Raw genomic sequence first — 21,212 nt, 5'->3', positions numbered from 1 at the left:
GAGAAGTTACAAAATATAAACCTGATTTTAAATTAACCCGGTTTCCAGCCTATAGTCAGAATTGAATTGACAGCAAACTAATTTTACTGATACACTTTCTTTGCCCGTGAGAGATATGTATTCCATCAAAATATAAGCATTTTGTATGACAGTAATATTATGGTTTGGAGGTCGTATAACACATCTAAGAGCAATTATATAATATATTTTATGTATTTGTGTCCAAAGACGAGGCTCCATTTGAAAGCAAATATAAGAGCTCTCTCACCTGTGGTCATTGAAATGAATGTGTTTTTCATGGTTGCTTTCAGTAATTTATTTTATGTCAAAAACAGGCATCTTTTAATCCAACATATATTCTATTATCAATACTTGAGAATAAATAAAATAACAAATATAGGCATTTGAATAAACAAGACGATTTCAAATTCATTATTTAATGGTAATCTTCTATCAAGACTTGCTGTTATTACACTAATGCAATTGCCAAAAAGAAGCATATACAAGCAAGCACTACTATTAGAGTGGATTAATGTATTATAACACGACGTAAAGATTATCGTTGATCTAAACCAAGCACTCGTGTCATTTAAACAAATTAACATGTCCATAGGAAAACATTTTTAAACATTTCAAATTCTATGATATATGACAAAAGGTAAACGGCAGCAGAGACATATGTATTAAGACAAATTATTTCGAACAAAACAATTGTCTTTTATAATTGCGTTGTTTCATTTTCATTTTATAAACTGACTGCTGTTTTTGTTTTGGAGTTGTTTACCGATTACGACAAAAACGCTTGTTCTACTGCATTTGGAAAAGCTTTAAAAATATAATGACTGACCTGTTTAAAAAACTCCACTTTTCGAAGTAACTATTATTATATTTAACGTTTTGTTTGTAGTGTCCTAATTGGATTAAATTATTACTGTTATGCTTTAGATTGATAAAAGTTCCCATTCTTTATAATGCACAACATTATCACTCTAACCGTTCACGTAAAACATTATTATTTGAAGTCAATTTCAAATTTATTTGTGTTATTTACACTACTTCAAACGTGATATTTCAACATTGTTTACGCTTGTTTTAAAGGCTTTTGCGCGATTACCCAAGTACAGCCCTTCCCTTAAAACTTCAGACGAGCTGGTCGCCTTCGCCATTCTTTGTCTCGCAAGGTTTTGTGTTCGTCAGCGGCGTCAGCTGAATGGAGTCCGCAACGTCTACCTGTAAAAAGAATGATTGTTTTATTTTGTTTTGGTTTAGGTCATTTCTTTAATGTAACATATAACCAGGCTTCCACAAACAGACTCCAAACAAAGTTTCATCTGTCTAAAAAATATACTCCGCTTATAATTTTGAGCATTTTTAATTTACAAGACTTAGTTCAGCTGATTATCGAGTCTTTCTATTGTTGACATAAACATTAAACTTCTGTTACAGCAACATCTATTCTTACCGAAGAATCGCGCCTGTTACAGGGCATCGGAGAGCACACAGTACGCTTGTGGACGCCTTTCCCGTTTGACATATCGGGCAATGTGAATATCAAGGTCGTACTTTTCCACCGTCTTTCGGCCTTCCTTGAACCTCTTTGGTGCGTGTATGCAAATTCCTGTAGACGGCGCTTTAGGATTGTCGTCACCTTAATGGAAAGGACAAGGTTAGTCAGTTGACATTGTATATTGTTTTACGTCTGTATTTTAATTCCTATAAGTACACAAATTAAGGTAACCTCGGTATAATTTCATAACACCATGGGTTATACTCCTAAATGTGGATACCTGGTGACCTTATGTAGCTGTGGTATCGAACGAAAGTGTATAAAGTACTAGTTACTAATATGTACAGATCAATTTGATATGTATATTGAACTTATCATTACCACTTTAGGGTAAGTTAACACATTGTTTGAAGTAGCACCTCTTATAATTTCTCACCAAAACGATTAAGCGTCCGATTTAAAAATCCAAAGCAACCTTCAAGGCGGAAGATGAGTTTTAAATATTTGCATAAAGGTCAGAAATTAGAAATTGTTGACAAGTTTTTTGGAATGGCGTTCACACCAGTTGGTGTTGTCAATATTTTTTGCATGTTTTAAGCAGAGTGTATCATATATATTTATACAAAATTTAAGCTCAGCATTTTCAGAGACTGCTAGAGGTATAAGGTACGTGTTTATTTTTACAGATTTCAACTTAAAACCTTAAAAAACAGAGGATATTGATAAGAATGGAATCGCATTGTCAATATTAAAGGTGTCTGCGCGCATATTACAAGAAGAGGCTGGTAGAGGGCATAAACCAGCTGCTATACTTTATTCGGAAAGGAAGTCATTTATGTGATGTACTAGACGATAAATATCATTTTGTTTTTATGGTAATTCTTATATTAGAAAAGCTTACATAAATAAACTTTATTATGCAAAATCCGAATATGATTAACAGTATAGAAAAAGGTACCTTTAAAAACACCAATGTAATTAGATAATTATCGACGTATGTACTCAAAGCTTTACAGTTGCGATTGACCTATTATATTTATTGCGGATAATATTTATTTTTTTCTCTGGTTATGTATTTGTTGAGGTATGCTACTGTAATTGATAAATCATTTTGTAATTGTATAATTTAAATGTTGACTGATCATTGATAATGTTATTGGCATAACATATTTTACTGATTGTATATGCATGGGCACATTGCCTATTGTGTACACTGAAATAGATATAATCTCATTTATACAGCAGACGCATGAAAAGGTATTGGCCAATTTAAAACTTAATGACATAACTATACAATTGTAGGTTCATAAATCATCATCCTAAGGATGGAAACATGAATCGTTTAAATACACTTGCAAGCTTGTTTTATTCTTATTACATTATTTCACTCGAACAGGAAAGTTTATATATTTTGATCGGTAAAAAAACTGATGGTGTTGCGGTTCAAAAACCTTCCAGCCATCTGACGATAAACATTGAATAAAATAAGCAACGAAAAACCGTTAGAAACGATTAAAATGGGGCATGCATGGTACCACTAAATACATGGGGATAGGGGATTACGACGATTGAAGTGACATTTACAAAAACAAAATGACACAAAACCCTATAAAGATATAGATATGTTTGTTTCCTTGCCCAGTGTGGGCCCAAGCACTCTCGGCACATTTTTCACTTTTATTTATGCTTGTGGAGTTTTGTGCAGTTCTTCCATGTTTCCTGTTTGTGATTTTATGTTCCATGTCTTTGGCGTTTACCCAGTGCCATAAAACCGGGTTTATGTTTAAACTTTTTGCGACTGAGGTTTTCGCATAAATATTCATACTTTAAACAGTTTCTTCAGTGCGTATCCATGGAAAAAAAACTATTTGACCCTTACTGCTTATGGTAATTGTTATAAATATGTTCGGATTGCTGATCTCATTTGACTCTGAGACACCATGTTGTAGATTGGTCTGTATTGAGTATCTGTTTTTTTCTGACATTTGATGAGCTGTTTAGAAGTAATTAAAATAACTAAATTACCTTTTATCTGTCAGTTGACACTTGTCATTATTGTCATTAATACTCGGTCTTCAAGCTTTGGTTTCTAACGATGACTGCATCGTATCTTTGAAAAGTATTTGCATTAGGTGCTCTGAATTGTTTCCCTCCGTCTGCAGATAGAGTTGGGATCTCTAATCATTGAAGTACTTGGGGTTTACCTTTTCGTTTTTTATTATTATTTGTTTTATTGATAAGTTTCCTCAAGTTAATGCATACTTTGATAAGATTTATCTTTGGCGTTTTATCTTTATTAAGAATTGTTGGGATAAGAGTGAGGTTTGTGCACATAAACTGGTTTAAACCCCCAGTAAATTTTACATTTTACTGACCGTTCCAAGGCGGTACATAACAATTCTTGATTAACATACCAATTATTTATATATTTATATATATAGTATTTATGCACTGTGCTGTTTGTAGAGTTGTGTGCTGTTCTATGTTTCTTGTTTGTGAATGTGTGTTCTATGTCTTTGGCGTTGCCCATTGCCACTAAAATGGGTTTATGTTTAAACTTTTTGCTACTGAGCATGTTTCTGTAGCTTTTTGCATATATATTCAAGAGTGAGAGTTTTTAAGTCCACCCCTAACCTTTGAGGTTTTGGGTTTGATCCTTGCTATGGCACTTTCTAATAAACTCCCAAAATGGAAAAAAAGACTGAGTTCCTACGCGGGAAACCGCCTTTAAAGTTATTCTATCAGCGAATAGCTTTTGACACAATAGAACTAACGAAAGTGGTATTAATAAATAGCGAGTCCATACTGATGTGTTGTTTTCTTAAACGGCACATTTAGTTAGTTCACATAATTTCATCAATTGAAGCTTATTTATTTTATGACGATGTATAAGATGATGTTTTAATTAATCACTATCGTGTTACTCAAATCAGCACCACCAACCATACTATAAACATGCGTCCGGGCCGGGAATTAAAGAAAACAAAACAAACCCAGGCATTTCTAATGGGCACATGTGAATTTGGTTTGCTGATCCATGACAGAAATACCAAGATGCTCCTTCCTATCATATAAGAGAAACCCAGAAGTCAAATATTAAGATATTATTCCTGCTTAAAGGCACTAGGCAGGGGACAAAAAGACAAAAAGCCTCGCAAAAATATGTAGTTTGCATATAATTCAAGGCCAAATTGAAAAAAACAAGCATTGTAAATTTCGTTTAATACATCTTAATGAACAAAATACAATTTAAAAAAACACAAAAATGACAAACACATTATTTAAACTACGAAACCATTGACAAAATTTCATGCTGTTTACTGATTAAGGAAGGTTTGTGTAAAATAAGGAACACAAAAGCAGATGAGATTTTGAGATGTTTCAGAAACATTTCAAGGACATGTTTTTTAAAGAAAACGGAAGACGTTATGTTCTAAAACTAAATTAACTTTTTTCAATGACCTCAATGATAAACTTATGTATCACGTTTACACAATATATGTTCTAAGCAAAACAAAAATATTGAGCATAATAAAAAACGGTTGTCTTAGCAAGTGTACACTTTTTTCAAGCAGTTTATGTAAATAACGTACAATTTTTTCTGCTGAGTGATTTTATAAAATATAACGTTTAGAGCACATGCAAAAAAGTAGACAAATGGACAAATAAGCAAAAACAAAAGAATTCATATACTAGCACGTTTCCCTACAATATCTTGCTCCAGTCACTTTTCACACAATATTCCTGGGTGCTTCACAGATGCTGAATATTGATCATGTGTAAACAACTAATCCCGATACTTTAAAGCCTTGATTATCACAATATGAAGAGCCAAACTTGAGTAAACGTATATCATTTTGGTAAATTTATCCTAATCTAAAGTCCATCCTGTGGAGTGTCCAGTGTGTAAAGGCGCACGTTAATAAAGTAGTTATATAATTGGTTAAGATAATCTCGAGAGTTTTTAAATAGATATGCATATTTCCTTTACTGTACAACAACTCTTTTTAACTTCAACCTTCATTTGCACTGTGGTTAAAGATGAGCAGTATCAATGTGTCATGTGAAATGAAAACATTTCTGGTGTTTGCTGAAAATGTGGTGGTGTTTTCATATGCTTGTAGCATGAAGATAACTTAATGAGACTGAAATCGCAGTATTTAAATTCTTTATACTATTATAGAAACACTATTAAATTTAATTAGTGAATACTTTTTGTCATCATGGAATTTGTCTGTTTTAATAATGTTTGTCTACCGATATCCTTACATCTACGAGAATTTCAAGACAATGATTTGTAAGACGATTTCATGTTATGATTTCTCTGTCAAGAATCTATTTCAACAATTGTTTTATTTTTTTGTTTTTTCTTATTCAACGGCGACGACGCAGATGTGGTATTACAGGTTGATAAAGCCATTTCCTTCGTGCGCACCATTGATTCACGCTCCGCAAACTTGCTGGCTGAACCACCGGAGAAGGTCCGACGACGCCCGACCGATTGGAGTTTGTAGCGATTGTACTGTTTCTTGAAGCATTGTATCACCTTGGTATGGGATAGGAAGACAATATCAGTAAGCATACGCACTATCACAATACTGATAATTCTACAGCAATAGCCATAAAACACAATCAACTAGACAAGGAATATTATACAACAAAGTAACAACATCATCTATAATTACTAATGGGTATAATGATGGAAAATATAAAAAAGAAAATGAATTGACAAAACACCTTTAAACGGACAATAATCGACTATAAATAGTACGTTGCACGTTATACGAACCTCGCCGTTGAAGAAACAGAACACAAGGGCCACAAACACACCCTGAAATTATGCATTAATTGGACTTAATATGTATGTACCTGGCCCCTTTCACGGAGGTTTAAAACATATACATCTTTCCTTAATATGCCTCCGACTACTGGACTTTTTAAAAAAAAATGAATATATAAATATCGTTTAAATATTTCTACTTTTTTGATATTAGCATCTTGTGTAATGTTGATTAATGACTTCGGATGGGATGGATATTTACAAAGGTTTCATATATATATATAGACAGGATTTGTTTGATAGTCAAGACCACTCCTGTTCTATTTTGTCGCATGTTAATGAAAATGTTACACAGTATCCGTAAAATGATTCAAGTAACACTCGCTCTCCTATAAACTACCATAACCATACCTGGAATGACACCAAGAAGGCTGATATCATGGAGTAGACGTATTCGCCGTCCGCTCCCGGAGGTGGTTTAAAGGGAAAGGCGATATACTGCAGTCCAAGTAGGGGGATCAGAATGAGAGTGGCCCGTACTGCGCGTCTGCAAAATTACCTAATTGTCATCGACTTATAAACAATATGAAGTTACCTATAACTAAATCTTGCCTGTTACCTTGACATTCATTGTCCTTACAAACAAATTCGTTACGCATGACAGGAGTGTTGACATTGTCTTTTTGGCATCATTTAAATATTTGGCAGAATGACACATCATTAAAATGAAACATTTTTATAAAGTCCAAAATTATTAATTTCCATTTGTGGTTTGAGTAAAAAATATGCAAGCTAGAGAGTTTGGCATTTTAATACCTAATATTATCTTGGACACTTGTTTGGTCTAGAAAATTGCATGCAGTTTAAGGCGCGGCTTACACAGATAATGTTTATATAATTTTTACTATTCTTAATAATAGACAGCTAGTTCGTGCGAATGGTGTGAATAAAGGTACCAATTGTGTTGTATACGTTATCAGATTGTAATAAATAATTTACCTTTATATAATGCAACATGTGTGCATAAGTAATCATGAACGACAATGTGGCATTTATATTTTTTATAATGTCGATGATTTATCATTTCACGTCTCTTGTTTCGTGGCATTGGTCTGCTTTAGACAAAAGATACCGCATAGGTTCATTTCAACCATCAAAAATATCCATACTACATTGGAGACTACAGAGACAATAATATAATAAAGGACAAGGCCAATGTTAGTCATTCAAATAAAAACCCTGTATCTGGCGCAAGGTTCGGGCTCAAGCGACACTAAACGACAGACAAAAGCGTACGAATATCACAAACACGTAGGAGGATTTATTTCAAGACATGATACCTCAGTACATGTATTGCTTGGAGCTATAAGAACATAAAATGTGACTTTTTATAGCATCCACAAGAACACCAGCAATAATATAAACGAATGCCCGGTTGATAAGCTCAAGTCACTTGCTACTTAAAGTTTAAATTGTTGATGGATAAGTTTTTATCAAGATAATCTTTAGAGGTGGTATAAGTATGTTGCCGTTACAACATTAAGGCTCTATTCAAAGAATAATTCAGGCGAATGACCATACCTCAGTCAAGTTGATTTACGTTTCTTACGCTTCTTCCCTAAGTTTAGAAACCTGCCATATTGCATAATAAAATAATTGAAGAAAATTCCATCCATAGAAAAACAACATCATTGATATAGTCATATTGGCAAGCAATCTTTATAATAGTATGTAGAAGTTTTATAGTAAATCATCAGTGATTGTCTGCTATACTGAGTACTTATGCGTCTATTATAAAGAAGACTGTTTGCTGCACAAACAAATGCAACACAGTATACCAACAAACTTCCCTTAGCAGGTTTTATCAACTTACATTTTTTTTTTCAATAGGATCAGTTTGTATGGGGATATTACCTGACCCTTGCCCTCCCTTTGGGGCTTAAAAGTGCTTCCAATACCCTAATAGAATAACATTTAGAAGTCAAACGGGTGGAAAATTTATGAGAGGCTGCTTTTGAATATGATGATATTAATTAAGTGTTTACGAATTAAAACAGCATGCAATTTCCGTAGGTTGCTGCTGATAAATGAATATACACAGAGTGAATCACCAGACACAAGGAATAATCCCCTATATTTAAACCTTCAATTGCGGTAAACAAAATCATGAATGCTGCATTCCATATATTGCCAAAGGTATTTTTACGAACTCTTTAAAGCAGTGAAATGTGGTCCGCTCGATCTCAGACTGAAACTAATGTTTGAAAAGATAAAAGATTGCTAGACAAAACTTCAGTTTGATGGTCAAGGAAAATGCATGTTTTTGAAAAACAACTTTTCCAGAAGAAGTGCTTAGCCATTATAAAGCTGCCTTTGCTGATTTATATCTTCAAAGATCAAATAGCAGTGTTTTAAAATCTTATTCTGTTAATACAACTTGTTTCCGCGATTCAAGCGGTGTTTCAGTGTCCTACCTTAATTAAAAAAGAGTATGGTGTTTCATGAAAACAAAAGGTTACCTGTAAACTTTATATGACTACGGTACCACAACATATGACCAAATATAGTAAACAACAAAAACAATAGTACGAATATATTGCATTCTAAAGGATGCGGATATATTTTAGAGAATTTTGTCGAAATCACATCAAATTAATCGAAGAGACAAACGTTTTCTTCCTTACCTAGTCTGCATGGTTTCATTATTGTTTACAGAGCGTAGCTTTGACAACAGGATGCGCATTATATTGATGGAAAATATATGAAGTTTACCTGAAACAAAACAACATTTATTCAGCACGTAATGCATAAGTGAAATGGAATGGAAAGTACGTTATTAGATGCACTCTAAAAGTGCACCTTATCTAAAGCCGACTTCTGAATCTGACCTTTAACTGCTCTTCTTATAGCTATTTTACGATAAAATTATGATTTGCAGTGTTCAGTTCTGTGTCTCAAACTTTTTACAGCCGCTACACAGCACGTTGCTATATGTATGAATCAATAGTATGTATATTACAACAAGGGAAATGTTAATTGGACCAGCCAAAATCCAGTGGAGATTCGTGTCACCTGTCCAGCACCTGAAACGAAAATGTATAGAGCTCAACATCATGTCAGCATTGCTCAGGTCGTGTCAACAGGGCAGCATATGTAACGCAAATGTATAGAGCTCAACAGCATGTCAGCATTGCTCAGGTCGTGTCAACTGTGCTGCGTATGTATTGCCAATGTATAGAGCTCACATCATGTCAGCATTGCTCAGGTCGTGTCAACAGGGCAGCATATGTAATGCAAATGTATAGAGCTCAACAGCATGTCAGCATTGCTCAGGTCGTGTCAACTGTGCTGCGTATGTAATGCCAATGTATAGAGCTCACATCATGTCAGCATTGCTCAGGTCGTGGCAACTGTGCAGCGTATGGTACGCAAATGTATATAGCTCAACATCATGTCAGCATTGCTCAGGTCGTGTCAACTGTGCAGCATATGTAACGCAAATGTATAGAGCTCAACATCATGTCAGCATTGCTCAGGTCGTGTCAACTGTGCAGCATATGTAATGCAAATGTATAGAGCTCAACATCATGTCAGCATTACTCAGGTCGTGTCAACTGTGCAGCGTATGTAACGCTAATATATAGAGCTCAACATCATGTCAGCATTGCTCAGGTCGTGTCAACTGTGCAGCATATGTAATGCCAATGTTTAGAGCTTAACATCATGTCAGCATTGCTCGGATCGTGTCACCTATGCAGCATATGTAACGCAAACGCATAGAGCTTAACATCATGTCAAAATTGCTCGGCTCGTGCACCTATCGAGCATATTGAACGGAAATTTAAAGAACTTAACATCATGTCAGCATTGCTCGGCTCGTGTCAACTGTTCAGCATGTGTAAAGCAAATGTACAGAGCTCAAGCTTGACAAGCAATGAATAAAATTAGCAACAGTGAGACAGGAGTCAGACCTTGTCATTCTTTGTAGGAATACAATTTCAAATACTGACGGTCCAATGACAAAGGAAATACACATAGTTTACTCTCAAATGCATGATTCAGTCGAACCCCGTTTGATCGAACTCACTTGATTCGATTTCCTCGTTGGTTCGATCAAGTTGTTAAGACCAATTTTGAGTATATTTATTAAGAAATCCCGCTTGGCTCGATTTCCCGAAACTCAATTTATATGCCGTTCCCTGGCAGATCGAGCCAAAATGGTTCGACTGTACCATTTATTGAAATGTTTTGTAGGAAAATAACAATACACCATATTTCATTTCTAAATAATCTGTAAATCTCAGTCAAAGCAGAAGAAAGGTCCATCAAAATGAAACACTCTTTAATTTAAAAACAGCAAACGCATATACCAATAATAAACTACTTGGTAAACATACCTGTCCCTATCCTCTTCATTTAGCGCTCTCAATATGGTGTAAATAATGGTGGGTAATAAAGGAAACGCTGAAAACAACAATCAACATGTTTCATTTTATCATTAGATCTTTTTGCTTATAAATTAGTTGAGTTGTTTGAAGTATTCTGTTTCAGTTTATGCAGTTCACTAAAATGTTCCATGTGAATCGCAATTAAGTTAAATCATGTTTAATCAAAGTGAAAAAGACCACAGGACACTATGGTTTCCAAATGCTTCATAATTGGTTTGAATATTGAAATGTTATGGACACTTTAAGGTATTTCCGACGGCAAGCAGGCCCGTTTTATTGTTAATGTCACCTACTGATGTTGTTATACATACCCCAGCCTATTAGGTAACATATAAGCAGCAGCTTTTTGTCTTTTGTAAAAGCGATGACCATCAGTGCGTGTAGATAGAATCCCTCACAGAACATCCAGGAATAGTTACACACTGTGAAGTAGTGCGTTAGCTCGTGTAACACTTGGCACCATATCTGTATGTAAAATCAACAGTTTTACATAATGAAACAAACATTCTTCAGTGTTTACTCATATTCACTCAGTTTTCTTTTATTTCCTTATTCCTACCCATCTGTATTACTTGTTGTGTTTCTTATTAAATAAAGAATCATTTTTCAGACTGTGAATTTTGTAACAACAATATTGTGTAAGTATGTTCTGGAAAAGAAGGTATGTTTCCTTCCTGAGCAGATCTTAGTTTAGTTTGCAGGCGCTGTTGATGATGATCAATACCTTAGATAAATTTCTTTTATTATTTTTGGAATTTATCTTGGTGGCGTTGAACTCATACAGATGCTGTTATGTGTAGCAGCGATTGACTCTGTAGTTCCTTTTCATTAAAATTGATAGGAATAAGAAGCATCTTTCGCAGACATGACTCTCACAAGTGTCTTCAAAAACAACAACAGAAACAACAATGCTTTGGCTACAAACAAATTTACGTGGTACCTATGCAGACCCTAAAACGTTGATTTTCTGCAATATTTACAATTAGACGGCAATATAAACATCAGTAAATCAATGCATTTCATGTAAATGTTACAAAATTATCATGATGTATAATATGTATGGTCGTCAATGGCTTATAATTGACATTACTGAACACCACATGATATCGTGAAGACAGATAAAAAATATCTGCGTATGTTCCAAAATTAACCTTTAGAAATAAACAGAATCGTTCTGGACTAAATGTCTCTGAGAAATGCACGGAAAGCGTGTGAACACATGATTACTAAACCTTTGTTATATGGGGAAAGATTATTCTTTGCCAAACTATTATTCCGTGCAAATCAAATTATTTTCAGTGAAATATTTGGGGTAAAATAAGTTTTTTTCAATTGCAATCATTATTAGGGGGAAATTGAGGTTTCACGCAAATAGTCATTTATCAGGGCTATGAAGAAAGTGCGTTCATTGCGGCAGGTCACGTCTTGTCACAACAAAGTGTCGTACGAACTTCCAAACGTTTTGCACCTACGCATAACAGCTTTTACATGTATGCTTGTCACTGGATGCTGTGAACATCCCTGTTTTGTCATATTCCACTGGGACTTATGTAAGTCATTGCCATTTGCTCAGTTAATTGTATCATGGGACACGAATATGAATCCATTGTCATTAAGTGAACTGCGTATGTGTTTCGGCAAAACAAGTATACTCTTAATTAATAAAGCAATTTTACCGGGTTTGCTATCAAGACGTCCGGGTTCATGGGCACAAGAGCATCCACAGTGCCCCAGTCAGCACATACGAGACAAACAGGTGCTTATGCAGGCTCACACGGACACATTTTAATTGTCTAAAACAAAATAATGAAGAATATTGCCTCTGTAACAAAACAATGGAATGTGAATACTGACATACACACGCTAAAGCAGAAGGGCATTTTACTCACTAGCAAAGGCAAACTAAATGATTTGAACTCTCAGATAGCGTGTCTGTATAAAATACTTGCAAAGCCAAGGGCACTAAACATATATAATTTGATGATAACAGTTTGAAAGTATTTTGCAACCACATACTGATCCATGTATTAAAAGGAGTATTTAGATAATAAAATCAATGTATCGCTCATTCTTTCTCAAATGCAATCAATTCTGTAAGTATGAAAATGCATTACGGAGAAATTGCTCCATGAACCATTTGGTCTTCAAGAAGCAATGGTGATATCGTTAATAGTTTTTTTTGTTTAATTCGCAAAAAAGGTCAACATATAGTAAGAGAATTATGCGTAGGTGTTGTTTACCCATCTTACTGAAAACAATGCAATCTTTTCCAACAAATGAAACAGTAGAAGGCTTACCTGAACATTGATAATATGATAAGGGAGATAATAAGCAATACGATGGAGATACTGAAGCCGTAGAAGTACATGTACAACACCTGCTTGTGTTGCTGAAAGTAGATAAAACAAATTACATTAATATTATTGATATATACGTATATATAAAACACGTGTCACGTTTTAAGACTTATTGTATGTTTCTAAATGGTTTTGTGACGTTTTTCAAGGCTCATACAACCATTGTTTGCCTTTTATTGTATACGATGTTTGTTCTGATCCAAGTTTATTTAAGACAACTAGAAACGTTTAAAGAGATTAAATCATTTGAATCGTTTACGCTATTCAATAGAACTGATTTAAAATGCAATCATATTTTACAGATACCCGAGCATTTATTTAGTTCCTATTTACTGTAAAGAACGTTTGTGGGCTACTTTTATATACAAGAGCGTCAGACTGTCAAGACATCGGTGTGTAAAATATGCAATGATACTTTCGTCTACCGTGAGGGATAGTTTTGTCCACCATAGGGAATTCTTTTATCTACAGTGGGGGACACTTTTGTCCACGCTAGGGAATACTTTTATATACCCTGGGGGATACTTGCGTCTATCCTGGGCTATACTTTTATCTATCCTGTTAGATGCGTACGTCTACCTTGTGGGCTATTAACGTCTGCCCTGTGGAATACTAACGACTACCATGTAAGATACTTAATTATACCAAGTGGAATACTTACGTCCACCTCGTGTGTAATTTACGCTTATCATCATGGTTACTGAGGCGTTCCTTGTTGAATACTTACGTCTACAAGAGCTTGGTCGTAACACATGGTATAGTTTGTCCAAATTCTGTTTGTGTCTGGATGACGGAACCATGTCCCATCGCTGTTGAAGGTTTTCTTTGCGTATGCTAAAATTGATATGTACTTACTTTTCTTTTACATTTCGAAAGGAAGGATATTGTCTCCTAGAAGTTAAAACATACTAGTATAAGGACGATGTCTCAGTATTAGATATGAGAATATGTTTGCCAAGTACACCCATCCTTACTTGTGTGAATTCATGTGAATGGTAAAATACTATACTACACAAGCATGCTTGTAGACCTTAGATTTTCAAATAAATCAATTTTGTGTCTAAGTGTAGATAAATCCACTCAACTGTTTATAACACAAAACAGACTTCTAAAAACTACTTTATAGTGGATAACAATCTAACACTTTTTTGAGTCATGAACTACAACCATGTGGAAAATGGATATTTTGCCCAATTTGGCATGGTAAGAAATAATATAAACAGATATATAGGCGAGTTGTGTTTTGTTGTCATTCATGGATACGATCAAGTTAGTTTGGCGTGAAATAACTCTGAGAGGGCAAACTAATCACTCTGACATAAGTTCAGAGTTTTGGTTTATACACTGTTGATGTACATTACGATTCCTGTTAACCAATGACCATACTTTACCAAATGAACAATTAACATTCAATGTGTCATAACAAATGTTCATCTATTATATGATGGGGGAAAACTGATATTATAATGTGTGTAATCATCGGATGTCAGCATTTAAATTCAAGTGTCAATGTTAATGCACTGACTGTGTGCAAGATTAATGGAGGCGTTTTCAAATTACTTCAAAACAATTGGATAATGAAATCAAGCCCATCAACAAATCAGTTCGGCCCGGCTATTAAAACAAAATGGACGATAAAAGATTATATAGATTTATCCAACACACTTTCAGCGTAACGATCTACTACATAGCGTTCAGTTAACTACTAGTTTAAGTTCGAAGAAGCGTCCCTTTGGTCAAGTGCTTACCTAATGGATTTGAGAGCCTTATGTAGGACATGGCTGGTAGAACTTCTCTCCGGCCCTTACATAGCCCCAGCATTGCATTTTGTCCCACGTGGCATTGCAGTCGGTATCTATTGTATCAAGGAACAAGGTGTCGTTTTTTCAAGCATGATTTCAATACAACCTTTTCCGTTAAGCGAGCTTTTTGTTTTCGTACTTTTGTATTTAAGTATTTGATATTATGCTAAGGACGCATTAAAACAAGAAATTGCGCTGCTCTAATAGACAATTTATTCTCATTAAAACAAAAACATGTAAGATATTCATTCGAATTTAATTTGACAATATTAATATATAAATACTCAATAATTGTTTTCGCTGAAACTATGACTTAGCTTGCAGCATAAGAGTGATGTCAAGGGTTAAGTGTCTGCATGACGTGCCCGACGGCGAAGGCATCAAGGCTGTCACAAAAGCCCGACCTTTTTCTTCGTTAAAAGAGGAGCTTAAAATGAACCGTTCGCAACTGAATAAATGTGTGTTTTATTCAATTGAGAAGATAAATACTCTAGAGCCCTGACTCTTAACTGTGTCCTCTGGAGTTAACAGTTAAAAGTTCATTCAATTATTCATCTGGTTTAGATTCACCGTTCCGTCTATATTCTTTCAACGCAATTTAACATATTCATTGCCATACGACCTGAAATTCCAAACGGTGCAGTGATCATTCGCTCTTTGTTGCATATAGCGTTCGTACTGTGATGCTCCTGTTTTGCTTTTGCTTTGCATTTTTGCTCAGTAATTGTCTCCGTAAACCTATCTTGTCGGCAAGGAGTTATAACAAAAGTAGGCAAATACCACATAATAAAACACCGGCAAAATGTCTATTTCTGGCAAAGGATGTTTGTGCGTCTATTATAAGTTTTTGTTTTCCTCATATTCTAAAATAACCCTAAGTTCATTTTCAATTGTAAGACATATGGAGACAACGCATTAAAATCAAAACAGGACATGAGAAGTGAATATCTGAGTAAATTAATTTGTTCTCGTTGTATGATTATCAAAACGTGTTCTACGTGACTGTGTCCAAAATTTGAATTCGATTTCTTATTTTTTTTAAAGCGCAAGACATTTCGTATACAGAGGAAAACTTATAATGTTATCGAAAGTATTTGTTATATGAATGCAAATCATGTACGACACAGGCCAAACTGTTGAATAAGACATGCATTTTTCCTTTTCTCAGGATCGTTACGATTGCTAACGATCAGTATGTGTCTTCTTAAACTTCTATCTTGTCGGCAAGGAATTGCCACTGATGGGAACAACAGCACATTAACTATTTCTGGTAAGGATGTCTGTGTGTCTATTTGACGTTTTTGTTTTGCTCATATTCTAGACAAATCCCAAGACTCAAGTTTAATTGTAAAGCACATGCAGCCAACACGAACCACATGAAAAAAGAACTTTGTAAGTGAATATCTGAGTAAATTTCTTGTTCTGGTTGTATGAATATCTGAACATGTGTTTTACATGAATGGGTTCTAAAATTGATTTTGGTATCTGATTCTCTTTCAAGCCCAAGGCATTTCAATAACAGAGAAAAAACATACAAAAATATTGCAATGTTTGTAATATGATCGCATACAATGACTCTAAAACAGGCACAAGTGTTGAATAATAAATGCATTGTTCCTTTTCTCAGGACCGTTGCGATCGCTAACGACGTTAGTGAGGCCAAAAGGACTAATACGATGCCCATAAAGCCCAATAAATATTCTCCCCCTCCAGATGATGATAACGTTAATGCAGTTATCAACAAGTATAATAAAATTACTAAATTATTTAATCGTTTGTTTTCCGTTGTATTAGTCACACGAGAGTTATCATATCTATCCATGTTTTCTGCATTAACCAATATGGACATGGTTTGAAAATTGGAACATTTCTTTGCATAAAAAAACGCGAAGTGTATCAAACGAATTACGTTGTACTTATGCAGAGACTAGAGCATAATAGGTGAACAATAATTGTACTTTATGAGAGTGAAAACGAATGTTGAAAACCATTCTCATAAATTTTGAGATGGTCAGTGAAAATACGCTGGGCTTAGTTTCGTAGAATGGAACTCTCACTGTCGTCGTCTTAACTATTACTTAAGAACAGCGGTTATTTATTATATTCGTTCGAAAGTAAGGCAATCAGTGTTACATCCATAATATTGTTTTAGCAACTTGTTGACATACGTGCACTCAAAACCTAAAAACGAGTAAAAACATATGTGTTTTAGTGCGGTAGGTGGATGTGGGGTTACTGTCCCCGATTAGTTTGAGCAATTTCTGTGTCAATTCAAAGTCCCTGATTGACTTCATCAGGATTTTATTGCAGCATACTATTTGCAGTATCAAACAATCATTAGCATGTATGCTAGTTTAAGACGTGGATTATGAATTTTCTTCCTATATTTTGATATTTAATAACAATATTTAAACCCGAGAACATTGCCTTGAGATGAAAGCGGAAAATGTTAACAGTTCTATTCGTTTTAATATTCAAACCCACCTCCATTGCCTTAACATGAACATAGAAAAGAAAAGACACTAACTTTAATTGTTTCTTAATATGGAAAACACTCGAGCAGTGGCTATGTCTAAATAGCCAGTTTTACTCAGATTTTTTTAATGAGAGTGTTTTGCATTTAAATTCATTACGAATTATTGATATTACTAGTAAAATATATATAATAAAATAATATATAATTGAGAAATTTTGTCATTCTTGTAACAACTTTTAACAACTTGTAACAACTTGTTGGCTTAAGTTTACTTACGAACAGTAAGTGTTCCATGAACTGCTGAACTCGCTAATAGACAATCACAGATACAATATGTAACCAAATCTCTCACAGCATCTCTTTCGATCTTTATCAATTTAACTTCAATCTGTATCTGAGCACGTTCGTCATGATAAAATAATCGCAAACTTATATTTTGTTCAATCTCCTAGAGAGATAAAACATCTGGAAAATACTCAAAGGCGTAAGGGACCATGGGAGACGTCAACATTTGTAAGAATAACATAAATTGTCCAAAAACAAGACGGCTACATCTATTCGATTTTTACAGTGATTGAATATGACTTTGCTGAAGAAAAAATTTTATCTTAAAGGGTTTTGTATATCGTAAAGAACGTAATAGAAAAAATGAATTACAACATTTTTATGACGAAATTGCGTGTTATGAGTAATACATTAAGATAAATAACTACCGACAAAGGAAGAATGAAGTATAATAACAAAAACACTTTTCTTTGAGCCATCAATGTAAATGATTGCTCTAAGCTGCCCCTGTGAGTGATTGCTCTAGCCTACCTTGTGAATTATCACTCTGAGCCACCCTTATGTGAATAATTGCTCGTAGCAACCTTTGTGTGCATGGTTGCTCTTAGCCACCATTGCGTGATTGGTTGCTTTTAGCAACCCTTGTGTAAATGTTTACTCTTAGCCATCCATGTGTGTATGGTTGCTCTAGCCACCATTGTATGAATGATGACTCTTAGCAACACTTTCGTGAATGCTAGCCACAGTTGAGAGACTGGTCCTCTAACCCAACCATGTGTGAATGATTGCTCTAGACATCCTGTTATGAATGGTTACTATTAGCCGCCCTTTTATGAATGGTTACTCTTAGCCACCCTTTTGTAAATGGTAACTCTGAGCCACCCGTGCGTGAATGATTGATCTATGCCATCCTTGTGTGAATGGTACTTCGTAGGCAACCAGTGTGTGTATGATTGCTCAGAGCCAGCCTTGTGAATATTTGCCCTGAGTCACCCATGTGAATGACTGCTATGAGCCGACAGAACTTTTGAATGTGAAATAGAGCAATGACCATGTCATAACTAGGAACAGTACTTAACGATACCTGTCTTATTTCTCAAGGGTATGCTGTAGTTACATTTAGTACAAAATTGATCAAGCACTTATAGTTCGTTATTAGATGAATTAATGCAACATCAGTACTGTTTTTTTAACAGCTCGGTTTGAAATGTATAATATCGCAAGAAGAGCTGCGAGAGCAATTAATGTAACATCAGCTTATTTATGATATTGTTTAATGCAAGAATGAATTTAGGTAGGAAATATAACAAAGAGACGTTAATTGTTTTAGATTTGGCTGAGTTTTTACTTATGGACATACATTTGTTTAACAGCCAGTGATATATGTTTTGTTTTCTCGGTTTGATTTAAATTTCCCCGTTTAATTTAGACGTTGAGGCGTTTACTAATACCAAGCTTTTACTAGTATAAAACAATAAAAAAACTTTTAGGTACGTGGTTCCTTTTATCTTTATTATACGTTTGACTAATCTAATTTTTTGCAATTTATCAGATTATGGGAATTATAAATACTAAAGTTATTTACGACTAAACCGGTCGCACTTTTGTTCATGAATATGAAGGAATTCAAAACTTACTGCCTTTACGTATTACAGACCGTAATCATGTAAGTGTCTACTGTTTGTACAGAAGAAATGTAAACTAAACTCAAAACTTATGTTTGGCCCAAGACAGCTTGTTCCTCAAAGTTATATTTGGTAAATAGCGTTGCCATAGCATGAAACGGACTTCAGATCGAAACTAACTCGGTCAACGTGAGAGGGGTCTTCGCATACAAGCTAACCATATTCATCATTTTGCCACTTAACAGCTATGGAGCTATTGTTGTCGTACCATATTTGCCAAATACATGTAGTTACATAAATAGCATAGGTGCATACTGTATGTGTTTGACACATTCTGACATCAAGTTCGTTCGATGAAGGTTACACAAAGGTTTGAATAGTTGTCCGTGTCTTATACAAAAGGTTGTGTGTTTCATCCCAACCACGCGTTCTTTCACATGGCCTGTCAAAACGGGTTTTTCCCACGATACGCAACCGGAAGTGATTTAATAAACTAACAGCTTTCGTCACAATCGTCCAAAAAGAATTAAGCATGAATGAAAATAAGATCTGTAATCTGCGAACGGTTCTTGTTTCTTGATAAATGTATTTTTGGGATGTATCTTTCAAATGATTATATCACTCTACGTGACAATGCAATGACATATACGGACAAAACCTGATACTGCATAATCTTCGCATTACAATATAAACTTTTATTAAAGCATTGCCGCATATTGGTGTATCTCTCATTGATGTTTGATCCGGTTATAAATCAACTATGTGTTAAGATATCCCATGTTTACTGACTACATACAGCTGTCACACAAATGTAGTGAAGAGTTTTATCAAAATACGTTGTCAGACAGCAGTGCATTATAATAATATATATCAGGGAATAAAGAGGCGTTAAAACGTATAGAGGATAGGCTAAACGGGATCTGTATAATCAGTCGGTATATACTATAACGTTATCTAAAAACAATAGTCACAAGTTTGTGGACGACAAATCCTAATTGAAATAACTAGGTTAAGAACGTACCTTCTTTAGAAAACCAGACTTCTGTCTCGAACATATGCATGGTCTCTGTGTGTGCATTTATAGTTAAACAGGCACTTATAAGTATCGTTTAGGATTTTTTTCCAGAAACACAGGAACATAATTCAAAAGTGTATCATGACACATTATTCTGAATGTTTAAATCACTGCTCAGACATCAGTTTCTGTGTTTTACGTGCTCACTTTTGCTGTTTAGTTGTATATTAAACTTTCGAATCCATGTGTATCCTACTTCTGTGTTTGTTGTCAATACAATGGTGTCGCCCTGTAATGATATTTTATTAATGGATATAGTCATTATCGATGTAAATTAACATTACGATGATACGTAGCCTTTACACAATAAACACGTTTCTTTCTCAGAGACCGAACGCGTTTTCTCTCCAACTGTGGAACTTTGAAGTCGTATTAAAAACGTATCAATAAGGAAAATAGAACCGTAATGAGTGTTTCGTTTTCCGACGTCTGAAGGGTGATTTGTTTATATACAAATCCTAATTGAACGACTGACAGTGTTCAGTGAGAAAATGTCAGAGATTCCGTCAAAGGGGATTTTACCCGTACTTCACAAAAATCGGCGCATAAGTCTACAATTGTATTACGCTCTATGATTCAAGCAGCATAATTTCTTCGAGAAATTAAAGTTAACTCTGTCCTTAAATAATACAGAATAGCATTCAAATACATGATTCTTTTTCTGAGTTGGCATGGCTTATACGCATATATGTATTTCCATTACAAATATTGCATGACGAACGATTCGATAATTAATTGTGCGACTTGCTTCTTCTGAGAAATGCCCGTAAATAATGGAAGTGTCAGTTCTAATCATGACAAAACCTGACTACATGCTACGTCCCAGCAAAGGCATTGCCACATTCATCACAAATAAT

The 21,212-nt window shown here is 34.7% G+C and overlaps 1 protein-coding gene across 1 annotated transcript; it reads right to left on the bottom strand.

Annotated features, from left to right (window-relative positions):
- Positions 1-1,478: 1,478 nt before the first annotated feature.
- Positions 1,479-14,913, bottom strand: LOC128228312 (calcitonin gene-related peptide type 1 receptor-like). Its single transcript, XM_052939554.1, has 13 exons — positions 14,841-14,913; positions 13,820-13,926; positions 13,033-13,124; positions 12,446-12,528; positions 11,601-11,617; positions 11,047-11,200; positions 10,685-10,751; positions 9,294-9,370; positions 8,972-9,044; positions 6,699-6,834; positions 6,297-6,338; positions 5,912-6,053; positions 1,479-1,648 (listed from the first exon to the last, which is right to left on the bottom strand). Exons 1-13 carry the CDS (start codon positions 14,911-14,913, stop codon positions 1,479-1,481), a joined length of 1,233 nt encoding a protein of 410 aa, XP_052795514.1.
- Between the last annotated feature and the right edge of the window lie 6,299 nt (positions 14,914-21,212).

Source organism: Mya arenaria, chromosome 1 (assembly GCF_026914265.1).
Source record: "Mya arenaria isolate MELC-2E11 chromosome 1, ASM2691426v1".
In the NCBI taxonomy this organism is placed as follows: domain Eukaryota; kingdom Metazoa; phylum Mollusca; class Bivalvia; order Myida; family Myidae; genus Mya; species Mya arenaria.
This window is presented reverse-complemented; position numbering and strand designations above follow the sequence as displayed.

Excerpts from the sequence above, each read along its gene's own strand:
- LOC128228312 (XM_052939554.1), bottom strand. The coding sequence starts at position 14,913 with ATGCTGGGGCTATGTAAGGGCCGGAGAGAAGTTCTACCAGCCATGTCC. Across the intron at positions 10,752-11,046 it reads ATGTTACCTAATAGGCTGGG|CGTTTCCTTTATTACCCACC; the intron begins GTATGTATAACA and ends TGTTGTTTTCAG. Across the intron at positions 6,339-6,698 it reads CCTTCTTGGTGTCATTCCAG|GGTGTGTTTGTGGCCCTTGT; the intron begins GTATGGTTATGG and ends GCATAATTTCAG.